This window comes from Sciurus carolinensis, chromosome 10 (genome assembly GCF_902686445.1).
Source record: "Sciurus carolinensis chromosome 10, mSciCar1.2, whole genome shotgun sequence".
NCBI classification, from domain to species: Eukaryota; Metazoa; Chordata; class Mammalia; order Rodentia; family Sciuridae; genus Sciurus; species Sciurus carolinensis.
Window position 1 is genome coordinate 96,872,231 of NC_062222.1, and position 27,734 is coordinate 96,899,964.

A 27,734-nucleotide genomic window follows, 5' to 3' on the forward strand; every position below is an offset into this window, starting at 1 on the left:
CTCTGAGTTCCACCAGCCTCATCTCAGAAAGGACAGTGGAAACAGACCTACAGATACCCGCATGCAGGTACACTCGAGTTCCCAATGGGTAGAGACCTAGATCCTCCTAGGGTTTTACCCCTACACCAACACACTTGGTAGAATTAGTGCCCAGCAAGCAAGGGCACCTGTCTGGTCAGCCAGAACATGATCGACGCACCCGGGCAAGCCGCCTGTGCTTCTTTGATACCCTCTGGTTTTTTGGCTTAACAGACAGTTTGTGCTTGGCAGCACTGTTGTCCAGGCGAGCGATGGCCAGGGGGATGGCATCGAGGTTGACACTTTCAATGGTGCCAGCAGAAGAGAAATGTCTTTTTGGCCGAGACGGTTTAACTGGAGCAACCTACGGTGCAGATTAAGATATAAGGTCAGTCTGGATCAGAATGCCTTGCAGGGAATCCAGCAACAGTAACTGAGCTCCAGCCTGTGTCTGCCCAGTCTGGCCCAGGGAATGCTGGTAAGCAAGGGGGCTGGAATTCAGTGAAATGAACCCTGGTTTTGGAATCAAAGGACAGGATGCTATTTGTTCTGCCAATGGTGACTATATTCACTGGTGAAGGTCATTTAGTCTTTGCATGGCTAATTTTCCTACTCTGATTGATATGGGTCAGAGTCAATGGAGAACCAAAGCACCTGCAGCCTGTTTTTGATAAATGGAATTTTACTGGCCTATGCCATGCCCACTATCTTTGGCTGCTTTTGTGCTACAAAGAAGAACAGCACAAAGGAGAGTCATGCAGTTGTGGCCTAAAGTCACAAGCCTAAAATAACTAATGGTTTGCTGGCTCCTGGACTAGATCATCTCTATGCTAAGAAATTGTTAACTCTCAGACACTGTGTACATACTCAGTTCCTATACAGGACTTCAGTCCCTTCAAGGCAGGAAGGAGTCTTTTTCATCTCTGCATCAGTCTCTTTTTTGCTCAAGTAGCAAATCTCATTTGGTAAGTGATTAGTACATACTTGTTGAAGGAACGAAGGAAAAATAAAGTATAACATCCACATCTAGGATACGGAACTTATAATCAGCAAAAATGTTTTGACATAATCACCCCAAAGTCACAGAGTACTGAGTGTACAAAAAGCTAAAAGAAAAAAGGCCCTTTTTAGGGCATGGTGACACATGCCCATAACACCCAGTGACTCGGGAGGCTGAGGCAGGAGGATTGCATGTTCATGGCTGGCCTCAGCAATTTAGCGAGGCCCTAAGCAACTTAGCAAGACCTTGTCTCAAAATAAAAAATAAAAAGGACTGGGGATGTGGCTCAGTGGTAAAGTGCCCCTGGGCTCAATCCTCAGCACCGCCCCCCCCACCCAAAAAAAAAAAAAAAAAAAAAAAAAAAAAAAAAAGAAAGAAAGAAAAAAGTTTCTGGTGAAAAGAAAAAAAAAGTGGCGAAAATGTGCCTCTTGGGCAGGTGCAGTTCTTCAAAAGATGCACTGCAGAACAGCCTGCAGTTCTGGAATACATATGCAATCACTAAAAAGCCACAGCCTCAGACTACACATTTAGAAAGGTCAAAGCCGCCATGGCACCTGAACCAGAAGCCACACTAAATGAGAAGGTAGGAAGCCATGCCTCTAACTGCAGAGAATTTAGATAGGGAGAAAGGGGCTCCGGGTTACACAACGCCAACTTGCAGCAGGGGGCGCCCACAGCCCCATCTGCCAGAATCCCCAGCTCTGCACACACAAGGGCAGACCTGGATTGGAAGGGACAGGGTTCATGGGTTTGTGTTTGTGCTGGAAGTGCAGAGTGGATGAGGTTTAGGTGAAGGGCCTGCTTTTTGCAATTACCCTCTATATTTATGTACAAAAGATAAAAGACCACGCTAGCACCAAGAGCAAAATGGAAGCCCAGTGCATTATTAATTTATGAGGAAAAGCATTGAAAAATAATTCCAGCCTTTGGTCTTTTAGCTTTCATTTATTTATGGCTATCTTTTTATAATAGGTATCAAATTCTGAGCTGTTGTTGAGAAGAGACGAATTAAACATTTATTTCCATCCCCTATGAGATGCATGAGGAAAAGGAGTCAGAGCCAAAGTGACAGATTGAAGACAGAGATAAGCACTTGAAGTTGAGATTGAAGTGCCATGCTGTTTCTAGTTATCCCAGCTGGCCTCGTCATTGTCTTGCGGGTGGCACCATCTTGAGCCATTCCTTTTGTAGTAGCAAACCTGCTCAGGGTTCCACCTGCCAGATCTTGGGAAGCGGCCTGGTTCCCTGTGCAGGTGAAAAGTCCCCATCAGAGCAGACCAGCTCCTACAGAAGTGAGCTCAGGGAAAAGGGTCTAGACTCCCTAGACTCCTGTAGGTAAAGCCCTAGGTTTAAAAGGGACACAAAAACATTAGAACATACTATGTACAAGCAGAGAAAGGATAAGGTCAGGTCTTTTGTTTCTCACATCTCTAAGAGGATCCTTCCTTACAGTTTTTCAATGGATTAACAGTGTCTTCAAAGATGTGATACATTTAGAAAGAGGACCAACTTGTAAGACCCCAGGGCATGCTAGGAGTGTGGCTATTTTTCAGAGCAGGGTTTAGTTCCAGCAGTTGCAAAGCCATGGAAACAGATGCACCAACCTATACCACTAGTTGCATGTTGAAGAAATTTAAAGTAACATATGAAGGCAACATTTAGGAATGGAAAATGAAGCAGCAGATTGGGAAAAAAAAAAAAAAAAAGGAAAAATGGGAAGTTAAAGTAAGGAAGCTCAACAAATAAGTTCAAATCCTATTACCTTTTCTTCCATCTCACTTCCAGCTCCAGGGAGATTCAGAGGACTTGGAGAACTTGGCGTATCACTGGACTGGAACAGTAGAGAGAGTGCTCGAGTCAAACACAGGAACAGGAAGTTCTGGGCAAATAACTAAATAACTAGACACTGGCTGGGCCTGGGCAGGACTGCCTCCTCCCACACAGGGGTCAGCTGGCCTCAAAGAACCAGCAGGAGTCACAGTGGGGACTTTGCTGACAGGGACTACCTGAGGTGCAGAAGGGCCACCATCCTCTTCCCGAGTTCAATGCACTCCCACCTGGGTGGTCCCCACCTCAGCCCTGCGTTTCTGTGCTCTGGCTGAGAGGAGCTGCGGGCAGCTCAACAGCCACCTGACCTGGGGAACAGAGGCCTCTGACCTCGGAGCTCTCGCCTTTGCTGGCTGTCTTCCCCCTTCACCTGTCAGACCTCTCCCCTCTAAGCAAGGATGCAAAGGGCAGGGCTGTGAAGGCGAAAGCCCAGGGAGGGGGACAAAAAACACAGAAGGGAAAGGCTGAAGATTCACGCCCCAGTGTCCTAGGCGCGCTCCGAGAGCACCCCTGCAAGCTGTCTGCGTGTTTCAGGCTGGTAGACTGCTCTATCTCTTGTAGTGCCATTTTATACACAAGGATTTTCTCTTCCCTTCCAGGGGGACCACGTCAGCTTGCCCTACCTCAGTCCATTCCTCACATCACACTTAGGAAAATTTTTCAGAAAACACAAACCAGATTAAAACATTACCCTGCTTAAAATTACTCAGAGGTTTTCTATTGTCTTCAAAACAGACTTCACCATTTCCCCATTGTCTACACCACCTGGTATCACCAGTACTCTCCTCCACCCCAGAAGGGCCACACTGGCCTGCTTCCTGGTCCTCTTTTGGGGATGACTTCTTGGGCCTCTGTTTCGGGATATTCTTCCATCTCGATACCCCCTGCTCTCAACTCCACATGCAGAGATGTATTCTCTCCCCCACTAAGTTATTCACCTTTGCATTACCCTGTTTATTTTCTGTGAGGCCAATACTTTTCTTGATCTGAAATGATTATATTTATCTATTTGCTAACTTGGGTATTGTGTGAGTCCCTTCTCAATAGGGTGTAAACTTACTCGGAGGCAGCCCCTAGGCAAATCTTGCTCATCTCAGTAACACCCACATCTAAGACAAGGTCTGTTGAACAAAGATCCTTTCTTCTCCTAGGCCACTGTGCCTTGCACTTATGAGGTCACTGGTAATGGCCCAGAGGCTGTTTGAGTCCTCACAAAATCTCTGCCTCAAGAGATTTTATAATGCTGCCACCTAGCATTGGGGAGGCTGGGGAGAGCAATCTTAGACCTACCACGAGGGAGGGCCCCATCCTGCTTCACCCACCACCCAAAGGTGTCAGTGTGTGGGTGCCAGGTGTCATCAGGGTCAGGCAGAGATGGACAATGGGGTGGACCACGCTTTACTTCCCTTCCTTGCTTTCCTCTGCAAGTCACTTGCATCTTTCTTAGTACTCTCGTGACATATTAGCTGATAAAAGGCATGATTTCTTCTGAGATGCCCATTTGAATAACATCTACTACAATTTACTACAACTAAAGCTTATCAAGCTTTTTCCTTTAAAAGAATGCTTTTTCCTTTAAAAAAGAAAAAAGAAAAACTGAAGCCCCATCCCTCATTTATGAATTCCCAATTCTAGTTTGTAGGACTTATGTTTCCTTTTCCATAAATGCTCTAAGGACATCCTTTCTGCTGCTGGAAAAACTCTCAATTCAGGATATGCTCAACGTATAACCTTAAAGTGTCAACGGACAACATTTAGATAAAACAGTGCTAGAATGTGACTTTCTACACTAGGGTGACTTCAAGTTGGTCTGTTGATGTATTCTAGCTCACTGAGCCCCTTCATTTCCCTTTAAATTAGTTCAATCTGACAAGTAATTACACAGTACAACTAAGCAAGCACTAGTCAAGATCTTGGGGAGACCCAGATGGGTAAGACCTACTTTATCCTCAAGGAAGTCGAAGTTTTGAGATGGAGAGAGAACAGCCCCATGGACAGAGACAGGGACGGGAGGTACAGGTGTATAAACAGCTGTGAAGATGCAGAGCAAAGGTAGAGAGAAAATATACTCAGAGGTGAGGCCGGGCAAGAGTTCCCAGAAGAGGTGGGCACAACCTGAGCCTTGAAGGGTATATGGAAAGCGTCTGCCCCCTCCTTCTTCCCCTCCTCTTTGCTGGTCCCAGGAAGTACCCTCCACTCTTGGGCTACTCTTCAGAAAAGCTCCTCCCACCTTATTCTCCCCACTGCAGACTGCAGGGTCATGAGAAGCCTGTGTTCACTGCCTAAAATCCTGTGAATGGCTATGAGCAATCAGGTCATTCCCTGGTAGAGACTCACTTTGTTCTCAGCGTCTGAGAGGATGATATCCTGCTGAGCCACAATTTCCATGGGACTGGCTGGGAACAGGTCCTCTTCTGAGCTGGCCTCTCCACTGCCTGCCTTCTTCATGGGAATGGCATTGGGTGGCCGCTGCCCAAACTTGATATTCTTGCCCAATTGTCGCTGGAGAGGAACAAAAGGAAGATATTCTGAAGCAGTGAAGCGGTCCCCAAACCCACAACCAGGTTCCCCAGCATATCTAGGAAGCGCTGAGGCATATGCCCGTGCCCAGCTGCTTTCTAGACCCACGGCCATGCCAGGGAACCACAGGCAGGCTTGTAGTATCTGCATGTTTTTGTCCCTTCTTCTTTCCCATCTTCAAGCAGTGAGTTTTTTCATCCGGCCACCTCTTTCATGGAAATGCCAACATTTTCTAGTGGGTACAGGTACAATATTTCTGAACCAAAAGTTGGAACATATGTTCTTGATTTTAGATTTGTCTATAAATCTAGAAAAGTCTTTTTTTTTTAAAGTACAAAAATTATATGGAAAACAGTTACATGAAATGTAGGAACCTCTGGGGGAAATGAAAACTCCTGGAGTGGGTGTAACATGGGAACTTTCTAGCCTCTTCTGGACATGTTCCCTGTGAAAATTTCTTCTTCCACCACCCCGCCTGCAACCCCATGCCAGACCTCATGCTCAGGTCATGGTGGGCACAGCTAAGGTGAAGAAGGTCCCTGGGCTAGCGGATCTTTCCCTGATCAACGTCGAGAGCATATGAGGGATGGGAACAAACTGGACTTCTTTGCCTTTGGGGCAAATGAAATAGGGGACCAAGACTGAAGGAACCAGGAAGAGAAAAGGGTCAAGGAGGGGTGGACTATGGGTAGGTGGTAGCTAAAAGGATAGGGAGAAGAGAAGATAAATAGTATTGGAATTAGACAAGGGCCAGATTAGAAAAGAAAAAAAATGTTGTCAGATGTTTTCCAATGCCCCTGGGGTGGGGGGTAAAATCGCCCCCAACGGAGAAACACTGCTCCAGATATCAGGTTCTTGAGTTTCACAGTCCTTATATGCCTCAAAAAAATTATCTGATATTTATCTTTAATCTGGCTAATGTTTAATCCCACAGACCAGTAAAGAGCCTTAGCAATCACCTATTCGAAACTTCTCACTTTGCAAAAAAAAAAAAAAAAAAAAAAAAAAGCCAGAGATCTGACAGGGAGAGGCAATCGGCCCAAGTCCCAAAGGAATCAGAACCGAGTCTTCTACAATCACATTCAGGGTTGTTTTCATTGCACTTCATCAGCTCTCATAAATTTGACAATGTCCTTCCTGCTTGCAGGGGCAGTTATATAAAGAGATGATGCAGCATTTTAACTATTCGTCAGAAGTTCCCTTGAGGGAATTGCCCTCTCTCCCTTGGAACTCAATGATACCAAATCCACCCACGTGTGCCCAGCTCCCCCACCCCCAGCCTTGCCTAGGGAGAAGGGACACACACGACAGAGACTGGCCCCAGCCTCCCCTCCCCGCATCCCCAGGGAACCCCGCATGCCAAGGCAGGAGCACCGCAAGGCAAGGGCGTGGATCTGGGCCACGGGTGTTTCAGCCTGAGCAGGGCTCCCCAGCCCCACAGGGAAGGAGCGCACATCCAAAGCCTGAGTTCAGCCAGGGAAGGGCAGTTTCAGCAGCCTGAAAGGGTTGCAGGGAGGAAAAGGCTGAAAAAAGGTGTTTTCCAAAAACAAGCCTAGCAGGAAATGGCAGTTAGTGTCTACTCTAAGCAGGTCAGTAAGCAGGCACGGTTAGAACAGCGATGGAGTCAGACAAGAGGACATGGAGGCACAAAGCCAGCGGGGAGCTGGGCTCTGCTGCCCAGGGCAGAGGACGGGGGCAGGTTCCTGTGTCCTCCCAGGCTGGCCTTCCTATTAGTGTTGGCCAAGATCTCGAGGCTGTCCCAAACCCCTGTGATCCTGGACACCTTCTGTGATCAGGGTCTGCTGCTTGCCAATGCCCCTGAATTACTGAGATGCAGACGTTTCTTTGTTTAATTGACATACACAAATTGTATGTATTTATGGAGTATGATATTTTAATACATGTATACAGAGTATAAGTGATTAGGTTAGGGTAACTGGCATATCCATTACCTCAAACACTTATTTCTTTGTGTTGAGAACATAGTTCTCTTTTTCTAGTTGTTTTGAAATACACAATAAATTATTGTTAACAAATATTTCAATACATGTATTCAATGTCTAATGATTAAACCAGGGTAATTGATATATCCATCATCTCAAACATTTATCATTTCTTTGTTAGGGATGTTCGAAATTCCCTTTTTCAGCTATTTTGAAACATACAGTAAATCATTGTTAACTATAGTCACTCTACAGTGCTACAAAACACTAGAATTTAGTCTTCCTCTTAACAGTAATGTTGTACGATGGACCAACTGAGGTGAGGGTATTTCTAATGGTACCTCTAATGGAAAGGATGTCTTTATTGTAATTCTTGGCCTAATATTCCCATGCCATTTAGTCAGGAATGAACATGCTGATATTTTCCTTTTTAGAATACTGATGCTTAAGAAGCAAAAAAGAATGTGGCAAAACGTAATCACATTCTAGACTGAAATAACTCCAAAGATGGGATGACTATTGTGGCCACAAACAAAAAAGGAAAGAGAACATGAGAAGAAACAAATAGATGAGTAAGAATGGGACCAATACAGTACCAGGGGCAAAGGTGGAGGTGAAAAAGGGACAGGTTCACAAATGAGGTAGAGAATTCAAGAGGCAGATGGAGGGGAAGGTGCTGGGGACAGAGGAAAGGCTTAGGGAAGATGGGAGAGAAGAGCCCAGGGACAGCTGAAGGCCCTGCTGGCAGTTCCAATGGCTGGAGGACCTGGGGGACAGACAGGGAAAGAGGACAGGAGGGAATGACACTGTGTGTGTATGTCAAAGTGTTGGTTCCTGTCACAGATATGTTCATCCTGGCAAAGGAAAAACACTGCTGTCACCTTTGAAAATGAAAATGTCCCTCTTGGTACAGGAGCAGATTTGAAATCCCACCAGAAAAAAAAGATTCAGGCTGGTGGCTGGGGACCTTGCGGGTGGGGACTGGGAGGCAGAAGGGAATGGTGGCAGGGATCTGGAGTAGGGCTAGTCTCTGTGTCCAAACAGAGGACTGTCCTCGCAGACACACCCTGCAGCTGCCAGGCACTAGACAGTGGGACTTAGGGTCCAGAGCTGTGGTCACCAATCCTCCCATACCCAAGGACCAGGAGCTCCCACCAGCACGCCCTCTCCCGCCGGCTGATTCAAAGGAGACTGGGCCCTTGTGTCATTTTGTGAAATGTATCGACGAGTAAGATGTGACTGCCAAAACCTGTTGGGCAATCTCAGGTGTCAAGTGAGCTGACTACACGGATAAACATGGCTTTTCTGTTACTCTAATTTGTACACTACTCAGTTATTGTCATGAGAGGAACTAGGACATAAATGAGCAGTCACCTCTATAAGAGGAGCTGGTCCTCATCAGAGACAAACTACTGCTCTCCTCACCTTTTTGTTTTATTTTTTAAATACCCATGAGCTGTCTTTATACACACTGCAGTTATTACTTGTGTCTATACTGAGTCTATCCCTGGGCTGTGAATGGAGTTACTGTTGAGGCTGGAATGTGAGCTAAGAGGAACCATATTTTATTCATTCACATTGGGCCATTTGGTTGTAATATGGAATGCCAGAGAATGACGCTACAGGAATGTACATCCATATTCATGAGGTTTGTTCCTATGGTGTGGAAATGCCAAGCACATCATTTTCTGCAGTTCTCTCATTGCCAGAGTCTAGAATTCCCAGATTTTTCATGGCCATTCTTTAGACCATGTCCATAAGAGTAAAGCAGAGGAACAATAAAGTTGCTGTCTTCTTGAACAAACTACAGATACTTCCATTGTTAAATTAAAAAAAAAAAAAAAGAAAGAAAAGCATACCAATTTTAAAACAACTGCTCTTTTAAAAGTGACTTTTGAAATGGCTAAGTGCAGGTGTTTATTCTTTGTGTCCTTGACAGCTGCATTAGGTGTCAAAATGCTCAAATGTATGATTTTGGGTATTTTAAAATAAAATCCAGCTCAGTAGGAGATTCTAGCTACTGAGGACAAAGGTTTCTCTTCTATGCCAAATAATCCATAATACAATATGTCTCTGACAAAGATCTGGTATAACTGTAAAAATCACCTACAGACTTAGAGTGTGATACACCTGAGTTTTATCATCGGCTGGGACATAACCTCACAGCCTGGTCTGGTCTCAAGGAGGCACCAATCCATGCTGCTGGGATCTATAGGTAATATCAAGGTCACTGTGGTCCAAATGCCACAAGGTATAACACACAGCCACTTTGCACAACAGCAGGTGAAGAGTGACTTCACACATGTGGCAGGTCTCAGGAAATAGAGGGGCCCTTCACATTACCCATTACAGGCTTCCCCTTTATCATACAGGTGGGCAAAATGAGTGTCAGACAGTTCAGTGGCTTCTCACAAGGCCACACAGTCAGGTGGTGGTAGAGGCCTGACACACTTTTTATTTCACCTAGTTCCCTCACTCATTCAAATGCCATGAATCCTGCTGGCCGAGGGACAACTGGCTTCGTATGTACAGAGTCTTCGAAAAGGACACTTGTTTTTGTCCCTGTAACTTTGTGCCCTATATATTAAAATTTGTTCTCACTCTGCACATGTAATATTGTTATTACTAATTAGGTTAGGTACTGGGAATTGAACCGAAGGGCACTTAACTACTGAGCTACATCCCCAGTCCTTTATATTTTTTTTATTTTGAGACAGAGTCTTGCTAAGTTGCCTGGATGACCTTGAACTTGTGATCCTCCTGCCTCAGCCTCCTGAGTAGCTGGAATTACAAGTACGTGCCACCAGGCCTGGCTGAATTATTTTTATACTCAGAAAAAAATTAATGTTTCTTTTAAAAGGTTCAACAGTTTGCCACAAAAATCTTAGCAGGTGGTAGGCTGGCTTTACTCAGGAAAGGACAGATTGATTTATGCTATATGCAGCTATTCTGTACTGAGAGTTGCTAACAGCTGCCGTCTAGGTGAGATGGCTACGTGTGGACACTGGAGGGCAGCCTTTTCAAATGAAGAAAGACGGACGCCCTTCTGTGGGTTTCCAAGGGCTCTGAGGGCTGGGCAGTTTTTTAAGCTATGGAGAAAAAAATGTTTTGAAATGGCATTCCAGTAGAAATCTCATTTCAAAAGAATGTCTTAATATGGTGGCTAATCAATTTGACATTTACTGTCAAAGAGGTGTTATACATTCTGTATCTCTCTTTAAAAATAAACATAACACATATACACAAGGACAATTCCAGACATAAAAACATACATGCCTCTGACACACTGAACTCTCTCATTCCATGCTGGAGTTTACGAGAGGGCGGTCTTTTATGCTGCTTACTAAGCATCCACACCAGCATAACGTTGTCATGGAAAAATGCAAAGCATTCATGCAAGTTAATAAAGTTACTACTATTTCTACGACTTACCAGGAACATACTGCTTAGTCGACTGAAAAATAAAGCACAATCTTTTGGGGGTGATACAGTCACATCTTAGGTTACTCCAAAACTCACATTTGCTATGATCACGGTCCCCATGTCCCTCCTTGAAGAGCAAAAGCCTTTTGTATTTTCAAAAATATCACTAGAGAGCTGAAAGGAAGCTTGTGAATCCATGCAAGCAGAAGCAAAATTAGGCAGACCTCATATGAGGAGATGTTGTCAAAATGAGAGCACTCAAATCGTTATTCTACTTTATTCCCATTTTTCTTCTTGTATTAAAAGAAGTGTCACTTCAAGGAAGTTAGTTATTTGACATTTTGTTAATTAATGAGATCAGGTTATTTAAAATCATGCTTATTGGTAACAAATCATTAGCACTCACATATTTTTAATTGAATTTCTATATTTTCATTATTACATAATAATATATTTTTTACAACCCTAAATCCAGTTTTAGGAGAGGCAGTGGCATGTGGTATGATACAGAGCCTTATTAGTTAAAACAGCAGGCTACTGTCTATTTTTTCAAGAACTTCTAGAAAGGCCCTGTAAAATATAGCTTTTTCATGTCCTGAGTTCTGCATGTCATTCCTCTAAGAAAAGGGATATGACGAGCCAGTTCAAAACCTATTGGAAATACTACTCTAGAAATCAAAAGATGGGAAGGGGGAGGTGGCTCAAGGTTTTCCCTGGCCATCCCCATCCTCCCTTCTTCTCCAACCTATGGGAAGTGACAGCTTGCTTTTCCGTCAATCTGTGAACAGCCTAAGAGCACAGCCGGCTAGAACCAGGAGTGGACGTTGGCTGGGGCATGCTGGGATCTGAAGGACAGGCCTGGGCTGGCTCTGCAGGCAGGACTCTGGCCCTGGGCAGGGGTGGCCACAGGCATAAAGATCTGGGCACGGCTGGGTGTGGCTGCAGGGTGTTGGCTCCCTACTCACCACATGCCACCTTTGGCTGAGTATGTGTGGAATATGTGACCAAACACAGGTCACAAAATACAAAGCTCACGCTCAGGAGAACAAGAGCAGCTCAAGAAGACAAAATTTCCTTTTGCATACAATGCTTCATTATACCAGTAGCTACTCGGGTCAGCTCTTCCTTTTTCCTTCCCCCTACTCCTTATTCATTCCTTCATTTGTTGTGGTAGACTTACAGGCAGTGAGAATCTGCAGGCCAGAACCCTCTGTTCAAAATCTGGGTAGCCCTCAAGCACTCCCATCTCAGAGAATGCTTGCTTTGGCATTGCTCGTGGGTATTTTGGGGCAAGGGAATTCTACCAAGCACTGGGGCAAGCCTACAGTCAGACCCTCAGTGTTTTTGCTCTTCTTGCTTATCCTGGAGTCCCCTTATTTTGATTGCAGTTGGTAAAGAGTTATTGTGTTTTCATTGCAAGGGAGTCACTGTCTGAGTCAATTTTGCATGGGAAAACTGTCCCACTCTGCAGCATGAACAGGAGGGAGTGTGTGGTGTTTCCCGAAGACAAGGTGGCTGGGGAACCAGATTTACAAAGAGCAGAAGTCTCATCCACTGATAGAGACTGACAGTGAACATGTGCTATGCAGACTCCATTGACAGGAATATGGGTCCATTTGGTTAGGAGCGTTTTTCTCCCATCCAAGCCCTGCAGCTTCTCTTGGGTACTTGTTCTTCTCATGTCCAGTCAAAAAATAAACAAACAAATAAATAAAAAAGGATCAATTTGAGAGAAAAGGGGAGGGTCACAGGAAACTTCCAGAGAACTGAGTCAGGTTCAGGAAGGAATCTCATCAGGAGCAATCCTGGACCTCCCAATCCATCACTCAAGGACAAGCTAGGGACTTGTCCACTTCCCTCCATGGCTGGACCCCTCCTCTGGCTCTGACCTTCCAGTCTTAAGCTGTCTTACCTGAAGAGTTTTGACTTTGCCCAGGATGTTGTCCTGTGACATTGCTTGAACTGTCTGCTCACTTTCTGCTCCCCCATCAGGGATAAAAATACTGTCATGGGAAAGCGCCCGGGTTCCCATAGAATAGTTGAAGGACCTGGAATGCAAATCATGGGCTTCATTTATTAGGATGATAAATTTCTTTTGGCAATTCAATTTTCTGCTCTGACTTGAGGGACTCCACCCATGTCCCCTGTCTCATTCAGAAATCGCTTCCAGCACTGTGGTCCCTCCTGCTGGGGATCAGTCAAGGGGTTAGATAGATGAAAATTTCCTCCGGGAATGAGAAAGCATGGCTCTTATACAATCCTGGTTCAGAACCACTCAGAGGGAACCCAAAGACTGTTAGTAGAGGACCCAGGGTAGAGGTTAATGCAGAACTTTTAATTGGAGGAGACTTTTCCAGCTGGGCAGTCATATCAGTTTTGTCCTAGGATAGCTTGTCAATCAGCATTTACTAATAACATTCAGATCTAGAAGTGAGAGGCAAGAGGGTCTTTCATAATAAAGTTGAAATAAAGATATGTGCATCTAAAGCAAAGGCTTTGGAATAGAACCAGAGTTCGTCATAGGGATGATCAATGCTTGAGGAATTCAGAGAAGGGGGAGGAATTTGGATGGGTCTTTGTGACAGGCCTCATACATACTGAACACCTGACAGGTGGTTAGCACCCACCTGCTATGGTTTAGATGTGGTGTGAACCCAAGGGTTCATGCATTGGAACCTTTAACATAGGGTGATGTTAAAAGATGGTAAAATCTTTAAGAGGTGGGGCCTAGGTCACTGAGGCCACTGCTTCTGGAAGGAAGTGATGTACTTCTCACAGGACCCTGGTTAGTTCTGATTAGAACTGGTATAAAGAGCAAGCCCAGCCCCTCCCATGCTCTGGCTTCCTGCCTCACCATGTGAACTCTACCTATTGCACACAGCCTGCTATGATGCCATCTACCACAATGTGATGTATACAGAGAGCCTCTGCCAGAGCCAGCACCATGCTCTTTGGACTTTCTGGTTCTAGGACTATGAACCAAATAAATCTTACTTTTTTGGCTCTTATTTATTAGAACTTATTTTTATAATTCTAAGTAATCTTATTTTTTATAAGTTACCCAGCCTCAGGTATGTCATTATAGTAATGGGCAATGGAGCTGGGGGTGTAGCTCAGTGATAGTGTGCTTGGCATGCATGAGGCCCTTGGTTCAATTCCCAGCACCCTCCCCCCTAAAAAGGAAAGAAAGAAAAAGAGAAAGGAAGAAAGAAAAAAGAAGAAGAAAATGGACTAATACACAAGCTCTTTAGTTGAAATTTGGACTTTGAGGAAGTCCAGACTTCCGTCTAACATGAGGTATGAACAGGGAAGAATGCAGGATGAGGAAGCTGCAGAAGCAAACTTCTTACTGGATCTTGGAAACTAACTTGTCTCTGGAAAAGAACACCTACCAACGCTTCCAGTTCCTCAGGGCAGGAGAGCCATTCACCTTCCCTTTGGCAAGAGAGCACATTTCCCAATGCCAGGCAACATGGTGGCACTAGGGGAGTGGTGAGGGGTGGGGAGGTGACAGCATTCCCAGAAAGAGACCTCAACTGGGGATTTTCTCAGTGAACAAGTGTATGAGAAAGCAGCCTTCCTGCAGGTTCCTCTTGCTGAATTATGGAATGCAGTATGCAGAATCCCTGGGCAGCTGTACTGTCACCTGTCCCAGTCTAGACTGAACTGGGAAGACTGGTTATAAAATTTTATCACTTAATTTACTAAATTACAGGAAGTATGGCAAAGAGCATTTGAGGTTCAGAAATGAAAGGCTTGGATATGAACCTCCTGGCTGTGTGACATCAGGCAATAACACCATCAAGTAACCAACCAACCAATGAATCAGCCTTCAGTTTGATTTCATCTGTGCATTTGATTTCACTCTATGCACTGAGGTTTAATTTCATTATCTCATTTAATCCTTATCATCACCATCTTGTTAGAGATGAAGTACACAGTTGTGTGTGCAGCACATTCCACTGCCAGGTTAAGTTCCAGTCCAGCTTCTACATCAATTTTTTAAAAAATATTTTTTAGATGTTGCTAGACCTTTATTTTATTCATTTATTTTTATAAATGCTGAGAATTGAACCCAGTGCCTCACACATGCCAGACAAGGGTTCTACCACTGAGATGCAACTCCAGCCCTTCTAAGTCAATCTTGACTGTATCATGGAAGTTTATCACCCTTGCTTCCATTATTTTTTCCAGGTAGGCTAAGAATTTGCACTCTGCTGCTCTTTTCTGTTGCCCCCAAATGTTCTTTGCTGCCAATCAGGATTTTGTCTGCCCATCCCCCAGTTACAGATGATCATATTGAAAACAAGAAAAAATATTAATAATAGTAGTTGTAAATAATTATAATAAGAGAGGTAGTCATATTGTTAATAGTTAATTCTAGCTAAATTTTATTGGGCACTTAAGACACCCCTTGAATATGTGTTAGCTTCTTATTGTAATATCTAAATCCTTGATATGTAATATTTAAATCTTGGGTGGTAAACACTATTATTAAGTCTATTTTATAGATGGGAAACTAAGACTTAAAGACAGTAACTTGCCATAAATAAAGGAACTGTCTATATGTGAATCTGACCCTGGCCTCTGTACCCTTAGTCTGCTTATCTGTTTTAACCACAATAACCCCATACTATAGCTTCCAAATGAGTCATGATATCTATAGTTTTTCAGCTTTAATATTTGGATCTTTTCTCCCAAGAAGGCTTTTCTGTCTCTTTGCATTTCTACATGAGTCCCCCGCCCACCCCATTTCTCCTATGCTTCTGAGATTATTTTTGTGATGGCATTAGATCTATAGATAAATTTTGGGTTAACCAATGTCTTTACAATATTAAATCTTTTATCCATGAACATGGGCTACCTCTGTGTATTTAGAGCATCATTAATTTCTTTCAAAATGTCTTGGTAGTTTTCTGTGTAGAGATCTTATATATATTTTGATAGATTTTTTTTTCTTACATATTTGGTGGTTTTAAGTCTTTGTAAATGATAGAAGTCAAAATTCTTATTTTCTGATTTTTTTAATTGGTGGAATATAAAATACAACAGTTTTTAATATACTTATCTTATAACCAGCAACTCTGATAAACTTATTTACTAAATATAATAATAAAACTGCTGATTGTTTTGGATTTTCTACATAATACAATCAGGTAATGTGCAATAAAGATCATCTTATTTCTTCTTTTCCAATACTGTATTTTTTTTGTTTTACTTTCTTTCTTTTTTTCTTTCCGTACTGAATTAGCTAGAATCTTCATAAAAAATTGAATAGAAGTGGTGATGGCGGACCTTGCAATGTTCTCAAACTTAGGGAGAAAAACAATATTTCAGCATTTAGTATGGTGGTAGCTATAGATTTTTTATAGATATGGTAGTCTCACTGCTTCTTTGAAAAGACATATAATCTGTATTTTATTTACAGTGGAGTTAAAAATTCATTTCTTTAACTTTGGTTTTCAGCAGTTTTACTTTGATATGGCATGAATGTCTCCTAATTTATCCAGTCTGGAATACACAGTGCTTTTTAAATCTGTGGCTTGATGTCTTTCATCAGTTTTGGAAAATTCTCAGTCTTTATTTCTGGTTATTTCCCTCTAATTTCTTTCTGATACCCTCACATTAGGCCCTTTCAAAACAAGTCATTTGTCTTTTATTCTCATGTGTGTTTATTTCATTCTTTTTACTAAAAATGATTCAGTCTAGAACTTTCTATGGACTTGCCTACCAGCTAATTCTCTCTTCAGCTTTGTCCACTCTGCTATTAAAATTCCCTATTCAGTTCTTAATTTCAGAAGTTTTTTTTTTAATCTCAATTTCCACTTATTTCTTTTTAATTGACTTCAATTCTCCAGTGAACCTCTCCAGCTCATCAACTAATTTCTTGACTATACTACTCACAATTACTTAAAAAGTCTCTGAAACTCCAGTATCTTAGTCACTTTTGTGTCTATTTCTACTATCTTATTTTCCTTGTAGTCTGTTTCTTAGATAATGTCTGACTGGTAATGTCTTATTAATTATACATGTCATAAATGAAAAAATTTAGAGGTTAGGTTCTCTCCTTCCAGAGAGGATTCATCCACTTCTCTTGTAGGCAGCAAACAGCAAGGTAGCAGGTAACCCAATCCAATCACAAACAGTTGATTCATTGCTGGCCAGCAACCTATGTAAGGTTCAGACTATCTCTCTTTTCACTTCTAAGTCCTCTTGTAGTCTCAACAGAGAGCCTAGGCTATTTCCTAAATTCCCACTACTTGGCAGGCTGGGAACCCCAATTTTTACCTTTCCAGTATAGCAGGCTGCCAAAACCTCTATCCTGTCAGTCTCTTTCCCTAAGCAAGCTTTCTCAGCACATACCTCAAAAGGAAATCTCCGTCTAAATTTGCCTTCACTCTTCTGGACTTCTCTTGGGGATCTTAATCCTTCAAACCCTGACTACCTCAGCAGCCTCAAACTCCAAGTTTTGGGTCCCTGATCCCCTGACATTGCCTACAGCAATCCTGTCTTCTCTTCCTGATGTCAGCTACCCACAGGCTTTCTGACCTTGCACCAAAAAGCAACTAAGGACCACAGGAGAGGAAGAATATGCAGAAGGCTGTGCTCAACTATTGCTTTTTCTGAGGCTGGCCTTAGAACTCTTGATCCTCCTGCCTCAGTCTCCCAAGCCACTTGGATTATAGGCATACACCTCCACGCCTGGCTTGGATGTCTTTATTTTAACACTTTTCTGTATTTCTAGTTGTTCTTGGTGGCAGCACAGACTTGCCACAAGCTACTTCATTCCAGTCATAAGTGGAAGTAATTAAATAACTTGATATTTATTAAGTTTCTACCACATGATACACATATCAAAGATTATTTGTTGACATTGCCATTTCTCTTAAGAGGATTACTTTTCCCAAAGTGATCATAAACCTTTATACCTTTGTTGTTGTTGTTGTATTTAGTTTTGTTTTAAGTTAAGGTGCTAGAAAAAACAGCAGTGAAGGTTGGAAACTGGATTATTAGTTACATGAGTGAACATGCTCTTGTAAGTAATTTCATTTACATAATGCAACTTTATAGCATTGTTGCTGGCTCCAATGATGTAGATTATTTCTACTCTATGATGTAGATTATTTCCTTTTCTCTGAAGAGGAAGCTGAGACATTTCTCAAAGTTCCAGAGTCTAGGGCAGGGTTGGAATGGAAACCAACAGCCCACATGGGGAGATCTAAGCTCAACACTATGTTCTAGTGAACAAAGAGCTTGGGTGGAATCATTGTCCTGAACCAACTGAGAACTACAAATTACAGGATTGGGAGGTGAAGGGTCGATTTACCACAAACGGTACCTCAGCAGAGTTCATCTGGACCTCTTCATTCTTAACATTTAAAGGTCTTTCACGACTGATTATGAAGCAGGCCACCCTTCCTTCTCCACACCTCCCTCTGTTATGAGTCAACCAAGAGGCAAGGGGGTCTCCCAGCCTCACTGCTAAAACCTTCCCTCAGAGTCTCCCTGATCAAGTGGATGTAGCCTGTCGGTCATGAGAAGAAATGTATAAATCCCTGTAAAATCCTGGATTTTAAACATCTAACTGCAGATGGTCAGTACAGTCATTTAACTATTATTTTAATTTGAAGAGTTGAAGTTGAGTGCAAAGCACATGTGTAAAAGCAAGCTCTAGAGAGGGAAAAAGAGGCCCATGTGGAAGCTCAGACCACAGTGGTCTCTGAGGAAAGTTTCCTTCAGCCCAGGAAAGAATAACAGCTATGACTTACAGAGGCCAGAAAAATGGCTCCTCTGGACTAGGAGGTTGAAGCTGCAGAAGTTCCTGGGGTTGGAGGGGGCTCGGCTGTCCTGCAGTCAGGAAGGAGCTTGACCGAGATATTCAACTCCCTTTTCTGTATTTCTCTCCTGGCTGCGTTGCAGTTATCATTGACATTATTAACACTGGCAAAAAGGTTTGGCTTCAAACAACTAAGCAGGGGTCTTCTAGTAGGACCAGAGACTAGCTTCTGGTCTTGTCCCTCCACTCTTTGCTGATTCATGTAGTTATCTTTCCAACTACATTGAGTTGGAGGCTATGCTCTGGTTTTCCAATCACTTTCCCCCCTCTCTATTATTAGTTTTAATTGGCACCCAAACTACAGTCCTATTTTTTTATTGGTAGGGGATACCAGGGATTGAACTCAGGGGCACTCAACCACTGAGCCACATCCCCAGCCCTATTTTGTATTTTATTTAGAGACAGGGTCTCACTGACTTGCTTAGTGCCTCACTTTTGTTCAAGCCGTCTTTGACCTTGTGATCCTCCTGCCTCAGCCTGGTGACCCTCTGGGGTCATGTGCCACCATGCCTGGCCACGTTCCTATTTGAAGAATAATCGCCTTTTTTTTTTTTTTTAATTTGTTCTAATTAGTTATACATGACAGTAGAATGCATTTGGGCATTTCATACATAAATGGAGTTGAACTTCTAATAATCAGCTTTCTTCCAGCTACAGAGAGGGCCCTGATACTTGGCCATCTCACTCTCTCTACAAACTCAAAGCCAAACTCACCAATGTTTCCCACAAAACTCTCTCCTACTTCTTTGTTACCATCATCCCTAGGTTCTGTGCTATACTGTTCTCTAAGTGAGGTGAGATCCAGGTTAGGGAGAAGACAGAGTGCAAAAAATCTTAATAGGTAATGTCACATCACCTACCCTTTCACACTCAGAAATCCTTCAAAGTCAATGTGGAAATCAGTGAGCCGAACTGAAAATCCTGAGCTCCCAGACCCATTCCAAGCCTGCACTCTGCTCTGCTGGCCGGCCTTCCTCTACCGAGGTGTTCGGGAGCTTGGAGAGTGAACATGTACAAGTAAACCAGCAGAAGCAAAAAGGGGAGCTTCCAGTCCAGGACTCTGTTTCAGGTGGCAAGTGACCACCCCCACACAGTCAGCAGTCACTGCAGAATGGGCAGGACCCTCTGCATGCAGAGTCCAAGAAGCAGATCTTTAGGAATGAAGAAGCAGATCTCATCAAGGTAAAGAGAGAAACTCAAATTCAAGGTGAAGAGAGAGTCTCACTCCAGACAGAACCAAAATGAGAACTCAGGCGCCTGACCCGCATCTCACGGAGCTTTCTACCTTTTTTTTGTTTTTGTTTTTGGTACTGGGTATTTAACCCAGGAGCATTTCACCACTGAGCCACATCTCCCCCTTTTTCCCTTTATTTTAGGACAGCATCTTGCTAAGTTGCTTAAGACTTCACTAAATCACTGAGGCTGGCTTTGAACTTGCAATCCTCCTGTCTCAGCCTCCCAAGCCACTAGGATTATAGGCATGCCCCACCACACCCAGCTTACAGAACTTTCTACTTTAATATTTGCAGATATTGGGATTGCTTTGGGGACAAACACACTATGAACAGTGTCTCTTGGACTTTAAAGCAGGAGTCTTAAGGCTCCCACAATTATAAATCTTATACAAAGGGTAAAACCAGTTTTACTTCTTCAACACTAAATCTGTCAACATCAAAAAGAATGCCAGTATCCATAGATATCTTTATTTACATAATTTTTCTCTCTTTCTTTTTTATTATTATTTTTAAAATTTATCTTTTAATTTTTTACAGACTGCATTTTGATTCATTGTACACAAATGGGGTACATCATTTCATTTCTAGGTTGTACATGATGTAGATTTATATAATTTTGATTGAGTTTTTTTATTATGGTAAAAATATATGTAAGATAAAATTTACCATTTTAACCATTTTTGAGTGTACGATTCAGTGACATTAAGTCCATTGATATTATTATACAACCATTACCACCATCCATCTCTAGGACGTTCTCATCATCCCTAACTGAAATTCCATGTCCATTCAACAGTAACTTCACAATTCCTCTTTCCTCATAGCCCTGGCAACCATGATTCTACTTTCTATCTCAACATTTTGACTATTCCAGGTGTCTCCAGTAGATGAAATTGTATGATATCTGTCCTTTCATGTCTAGTTTTTCACTCAGTACAATGTCTTCAAGGTTCATCCATGATGTAACATTGTCAGGTTTTCTTTCCTTTTTAAGAATGGATAACCTCTCTTCGTATGTTAGATACCACATTTTGTATAAACATTCACCCATCAGGGGACGATTGGGTTGTTTCCACCTGACTATTGTGAACAGTGCTGCAATGAACATGGGCGAATCAATCGAAAACTTGAAAAACGCAGGAACTTGGCATTATGACTCAACTGTGTAAAGGTGGCCAAAAAGGTAAATGGGTGCACCACGGTCCTCATTTCACAGCAGAGTTGTCTTTACTATCCATAAAGATTCGCAGAGACTTTATAGGACAAAAGAGGTAAAGGGAGGAGGTGGGAAGAAGGTAAGGAAAACTGGACAAAGAGGGAGGAAGAAAAGAAAGGAGAACCCCTTGGCATTGCCTGACTTGTGGAGAGTTTTGAGGGGCAGTGTTGGAAAGGCTGGTCCTGGTGTCCGGTGCCCAGAGCAGCAGCCCAGGGGAGTGGAGCATCACCCTACTTCCTGGAGGCGGGAGGCTCAAACACCATGAATGCCGTCCAGATCGATTGACTGGAGACCAGAGACTTCAAATAGGCTGTCGATTCTGAGAAAGGATGTGTGGTATTAGCACTAGAACAGTCCTGGAGTGGCTCTGAGGGTCCTGTCCTACCTATATTAGAACATTAGAGTCCTTTGACTTAAGTCATCAGGGTTTGGGAAAGACAAGAGGAAAGACACTGCTGTTCTTATGCTCCTTCTCTTCCCCTTCATGTACTCAGGGAGCTGGATTGGTCCTCAAGAGTCTACCCGCAGGCTCCAGAGGCTTCTTTAGAACAAATAGCACAGCACTCTCAGTATCCTCTGGCAGCACGTAGAACAAAATACAGGGCTGCTCTCAAGGGCCCACCTCTGTGCTGAAGGATCTCAGGCTGCTCAGCTGAGGCCTGGCTGGGTTACCTCACTCTGCTGGAACATGTGAATCGGATTATTATTCAAATAACCATCAATAGCAATGGACAATAGCAATAAAAAGTTCAAACCTTTTAACCTTCGCTCTGGTGAAGTTTTTTTTTTTTAATCGTCCTTGTTTATTTTGAGGTCATTTCAGACTGTTTCCCTGGACCATTTGAGAGCAAGGTGCTGGAGGGAAGGCCATCACCCCACAGGGCCAGTGGTGGAGGCCCAGAGTGCCTGCACTTGATCACATAGGATGATGTGTGTGGAAACCTTCAGAAGTAAAAGGAGGAGCCACTGAGGACAGCTGGGAGGTCAGAGTATCTGTCACTGTACCCCTGGTCGCACCTCTGGCATCTGGTACTGTGAATGGCATCTTTAAATGATTCCGACTTAAGTCTTCTGCATTTCTGCTTTACCTCAAACCCTACAATAATAAAGCAGCTGATTAGTCAGCTCAGAAACCACCTGTGTTTCCCCTTTGACAAAATCTACCTGACAGAGCTGCCATGGTTTCCTGGCACTTAAGGCTCTTCCTTCACAATAGGACCGGAACTGCTCCAACTCTATGAAGTAAAAGTTGTGTCACGTAGAGACTAGGTACTTGGGACCAATGTGCCCACCTCTGAGACCTGGTTTTACCACCTCCTAGACGTGGTATTTGGCAAGCCACTAAACCTCTACATATCTGGTTTCCTCCTTTGCAAAATGAGCTACAATATGGAAAGCACTTAAAATAGTGCAAAGGCTTCTGTAAAGGTTACCTGTTACAATCAGATGTCCCCCTACTTCAGGCACCTTTGAAGCAAACCCACCTCTGTTTTCCAAATACCCTCAATGGGCTCTGTCACCACTGAGGTTCTGCCTCTTTCTGAACTGCCCAAGACCAACCTCTATTCAGGTCTACTCATCCTTCAAGGTCCAAGCTCCACTCATCAACTCCACCCAGCCTTTCCTGCTTCCCTAGAAGATAGGGGTGTTTTCTCCCTCTGAAAGTCCTTTGCAGGAATGTCTTACTGTAATCATCCTTAAATGAGAGGGCAAATAAAAGTGCTTTGCATGGGACAACAATGATGATAATGGCATCATCAATGGCCGCACGGTACTGAGCTGCATGAGGACAGGGATCACATCTGTGGCCCTTGTCTCTCCCACATACTTTCTATGATAAAATCTGCGATAAGTTCTTTCAGTGGGTGAATAAGTGACTAGTAGTCTTGGGTGAGCTGGTTTACCAGATGGACTTTCTAGAGAGGTCGCTGAGGGAAAGGAAGGCATGATGCAAACAAGTCAGCGCAGGAGGGAGAACTCCGGATCACCAGGAGGGTGCAGGGGGCCACTGAGGAAAGCTCCGGGCAGCGCCTGGTGGCCAGTCAGCAGGATCTTCACTTTTATTTTATTTTTTTTGCGGTGCTGGGGATTGAACCCAGGGCCTCTACCAACTGAGCTATCTCAGCAGCCCAAGATCTTCATCATTTTTAAAGGGTCCTTCCAAGCCCTCTTTTCAACTCAAACCAGGGAACTGCTCAAGGTTTTGCCTCCTGTCTTCTATTTCAAACCTTCTGTCTCGCTTTGTTTTCCTGGTGTCTACACGTGTCAGTTCCAGCTCCTAGCTGAAAGCAACAGAAACCGACTTTATCTCACTCAACCAAATGAAATGGTGGGGGCTTACAAAACAAAAGAAGCTAGAGCCCAGGCACGGAGAAACACAGGAATTAAGAGAGCACTAGACATCTAGGCATCATAAGCTGCAGGAAGGGCCCGGTCGTCAGGTCCTCTTAGAGTTGTGTCTCTTACATCCTTGGTCCACCTGTCCAGGCAGGTCCTAGGAGAGAAAGTCTGCCTGTGCTCATGCCAGCCTGCAGTAGGAGGGGAAGTGGGGCATCTCGCCCTTTCGGCTCCTGCCATGGGAAGCCAACGCTATGTCCTGTTGGAGCTGCACACACCAAGGCAAAGGTGAGTCCCTGAAAAGGAAATTTGGATGCTGTTGAGAAGGGGAATTGGATGCCAATGGTTGAATGAGCTACCACATTATGCTTGGATATGCATCTTGGTTCCATTTTCTAGGCTAGTCCCTCCGGATGGACAGCTCATTTGTACGGCTCTCTGGTGTTTTGATTCTACTTCTCCCCTACAGGGCTGCCCTTCTTTCTCAGTGGGATGTGCGGCTGTCTGAGAGCAAAGGATGCCACACCCCAGCAACTGGAATACCCAAGCCCATGCTCATCTGGAGAAGTGGAGGAGATGGGACAGAGGGCACATGCAGGGCCTGTGGCCTTGAGCTCAGGGCACTGGAAGGTCAGAGTAGAGAGACAAGTTGAGAAGAGAAGCAAATCAAGTCGGACCTGTAGTCAAGCAACTCCATTCCAGCCACTGTGCACTTTGTACTAAGGAGGGCCAGGGAGGAGTCAAGAAGAGCAGTTTCCATTTTAAAGTCCACTGTCTTGACCTACTGTCTGCAGCAGGGTCTGGTGTGAAAGGAACAAAAGCAAGGGACAGTCTGCTAGGGGGAGGCATTTCTGGGAAATTCCCATTCATAAAAATGACATGAAACCAGGCGTGGTGGCACACACCTGTAATCCCAGGGGCTGGGGAGGCTGAGGCAGGAGGATTGCGAATTCAAAGCCAGCCTCAGCAAAAAGCGAGGCCCTAAGCAACTCAGTGAGACCCTGTCTCTAAATAAAATACAAAATAGGACTGGGGATGTGGCTCAGTGGTTGAGTGTCCCTGAGTTCAATCCCTGCCCCCCCACCAAAAAAAAAAAAAAAAAAAAAGACAGTAGACAGGGATAGTCTTCTTTTTGTCCCTGGTCTTTGTTGTCTCTGTGACATCTGAAACTGTGGCAGTCCTCTTGTGACTATGAGGAGATAAACCTGAAGACAAAAGCCCACCCCCAAAGGAATCTGATCAGATCTGGAAGATGCTGCTGGCTCATCAAGCTCTCCGCACCTTCCATACATTGGATGATAGACGTCATTACTATTGAAGACACTAGCACTTGGGTTTTCTGTTAGAGCTGAACTTGCCCTACCTGATATGGCCTTCTAAGCACTACTGTAAGTACTGGGCACCTTCTGAGACCCACTGACATCATCTAACCTTGGAGCTGGAGCCAACAGAGGGAAATTCTCCCTGTCCAAATAAGGAGAAGGCTTTCTGCAGCTGCACGTGATGGCGTGCCTCGGGCCAGTTCCCCAGCTCCTCAGCCTTTGTCTTTTTCGTACAAGCATCGTGTAATTTGGGAACATAGATATTGGGTGATTACTATGGCAGTGATTAGGGACTCACTTCAGGAATAAGGAAATATAATTACAGTCCCATTCCAGCTTGTTGCCATGACAACGGGGGCAAATGCAATTGATCAGCAGTTTTCTTTCTAAACGGATCTGTGAGTCTCATTCAAACGAAATGCTAAAGAGCAATTAGTTATCCTCAGCCAACAAACTAGAGTTGCTGGAAAAGACAGGAAGCAGATGATATGTTATGTGGCATCTTGGAGGCTCTTCCTGGATTCTGGTATTCTATAAAAAAACGTGACACCCAGTAGGCTACAGAATTCCACATTACCTGCCACAACAGAAACAGGTCATGCCCAACAGATTCAAGGAAGAGGAGGAAAGTTTGGGATCTTAAAATGCTCAGTCTTGGAGCTGGAAGTCAAAGGGTCATCTACTCCAATCAATAAGGACAGTAGACATGTGACCTGCCTCTCCAGTTCTGTAGGGACTCCTCAGGCTTCCAGACTACCTCTTCCACTCCTCGGTTGCCCCCTGTGGAAAAAGAGCTTTTCTAGCTATCATTTGAATCAATCCTCTTGGTTTATGCTCTGGAAATAGAACACGAGTCATCAACATCCTCTTTATCTGTCATGACATCACCTTGTGTTGGTAAACTGCTTTATAGCAGGTAGTGTAAGATTAAATGGCCTTTTATTTATTTATTTTTTTGTCCTTATGATAATCCTGGAAGAGGGTATAGCCATTTAACAGACGAAGGGGCTGACATGGTTAAGGTCACTCAGCTCATTGGTGACGGCACCTGCATTCACAAGAGCATCCTGGCTTGGGCCACCTGCATTCCCCACAGCCTGCATCTCTAAGAAGTGCTATTACTGATTCATCAACCTTCCTCCCTCCCAGACTTATTCATCTTAATTCTTTGACTTCTCTTGCTTAGTTCTTAATTTCCATTCATTTATCAGGTTTTGAATGTCTTCTCTATTCCCTGTTCAAAATAGCATCTCCCAGGTTCCTATGGATAGAGAATAAATAATCAAGTAAAAATGGGTCTCTTCTGACTTCATCCTCTGAAAAGCAGTAAGGCCAAGTGACCTAAGGCACGCACTTAACCAGGGGGCCTGAGTTTCACTGTGGTTTCATGGCTGACATGCTGTCTCAGGATGCCAGCCGTGTAACTTCCCTTTTGCAGTGGGTCAGAGGGATGGTGACACTCTTCAGCGTGGTGGGGAACTAGAGGCCGGATTAGAACACTGACTTGCACAGTGGGAAGAGTCAGTCTGGTAGAGTGTAATATTCAGGCATCCATCCACCCAGTGAATGCTGACAGAGCGCCTGCTCTATGCCAGGCAGAGAGACAGGGGCTGAAAATACCAGGACCTCAGGCCACAAGGAAAAGAAGTTGTAGGAACAATATTAGGGGAGGGACTTGATCTAGGCCGAGGGAACCAGAGAAAGCTTGCTCCCCTGGGGAAGACCATTTGTGCAGAAAACTGAAGGATTAAGAGGGAGTAGTGGTGGAGATGGGACATGGGGCAGCTCCTTGGAAAAGGGTCGCCAGGTACAAAACCAGTGGACTCAGATTCTAGCCATATCTCTCACACTAAGAGCACAGGGATCTCTTTGAGCCTGTTTCCCCACTTACGAAGTGAAGGTACTGAATGAAAACTTAGTTACCCTAAATCTTCATTCGTGTGTTTATCTTGGCAGTCCTGGGGAGTGAACCAGCTCCATCCCCAGCCCTTTCTTGAGACAGCTTGCCCAGGTTGTTCTGGAACCTGTGAACCTTCCGCGTCAGCCTCTGGAGGAGCTGGGATCACAGGAGTGCACCACCTGAATCTTTTAACATTTCAAGTTACCTCCACGAGTGTATGAGGCTTCCACTCTCTACATACCCTTGCCAACCCTTGCTTTTGTCTGTCTTTTGGGCTGTAATCTTCCTAAGGGGTGGGAAGTGATACCTCTTGGCATTTCCGTGATAGCTAATGATGTTCAGCAATTATGGTTTATGTGCTAATGGACATTTTATACCCTTTTGTTTTTTGAGAAATGTCTATCCATATTCTTTACTCATTAAAAAAAAAAGAAAGAAAGAAATTTTTTGTCTTTTTTATTATTGAGTTGTATGAGTTCTTTACCTATTGTGGACACAAATCTCTTACCGGAGATATTACTTACAAATGTTCTCTTATTCTGAGGATCTTTTATCTTTTCTTTTTTCTTTTTGGTACCAGGGATTAAACCCAGAGCCACATCCCCAGTTCTTTTTATTTTTTATTGCAAGACAAGGTCTCACCAAGTTGCTTAGGGTCTCACTAATCTGCTGAGGCTGGCTTTGAACTTGCGATCCTCCTGCCTCAGTCTCCTAAAACACTGGGACTATAGGCATGTGCCACTGTGCATAGCTTTTTTTCATTTTTTTGATGATATCATTTGTAGCACAAAATTTAATTTTTTAAATAATAACTTTATTTTATTTAGTTTTGTATGCGGTGCTGAGGATTGAACCCAGTGCCTCATGCATGCTAAGGCAAGTGCTCCACCACTGAGCCCACAATTCCAGTCCACAAAACTTAATTTTGGGCTGGGGAGATAGCTCAGTTGGTAGAGTGCTTGCCTCTCAAGCACAAGGCCCTGAGTTCGATCCCCAGCACCGCGAAACAAAACAAAACAAAAAAACACTTAATTTTGATGTAGTCCAATTTATCTGTTTTCTTTCTTTTGTTATAGGTGCTTTCAGTACTTAAGAAACCACTGCCTAATTCAAGAAATTTACTTCTGTTTTCTTTTAAGAGGTTTTTGTTTGCTTT

General features: G+C 43.7%; 1 protein-coding gene across 1 annotated transcript in view; it reads right to left on the minus strand.

The window, feature by feature from the left end:
- Nucleotides 1-27,734, minus strand: part of Cracd (capping protein inhibiting regulator of actin dynamics) — a 257,454-nt gene that overhangs the window by 25,204 nt on the left and 204,516 nt on the right. Inside the window, 4 exon segments of the mRNA XM_047566900.1 lie at nucleotides 200-382; nucleotides 2,781-2,849; nucleotides 5,183-5,347; nucleotides 12,644-12,779. Of these exon segments, the coding sequence (XP_047422856.1) occupies nucleotides 200-382; nucleotides 2,781-2,849; nucleotides 5,183-5,347; nucleotides 12,644-12,763 (537 nt within the window). The 5' untranslated portion in view covers nucleotides 12,764-12,779.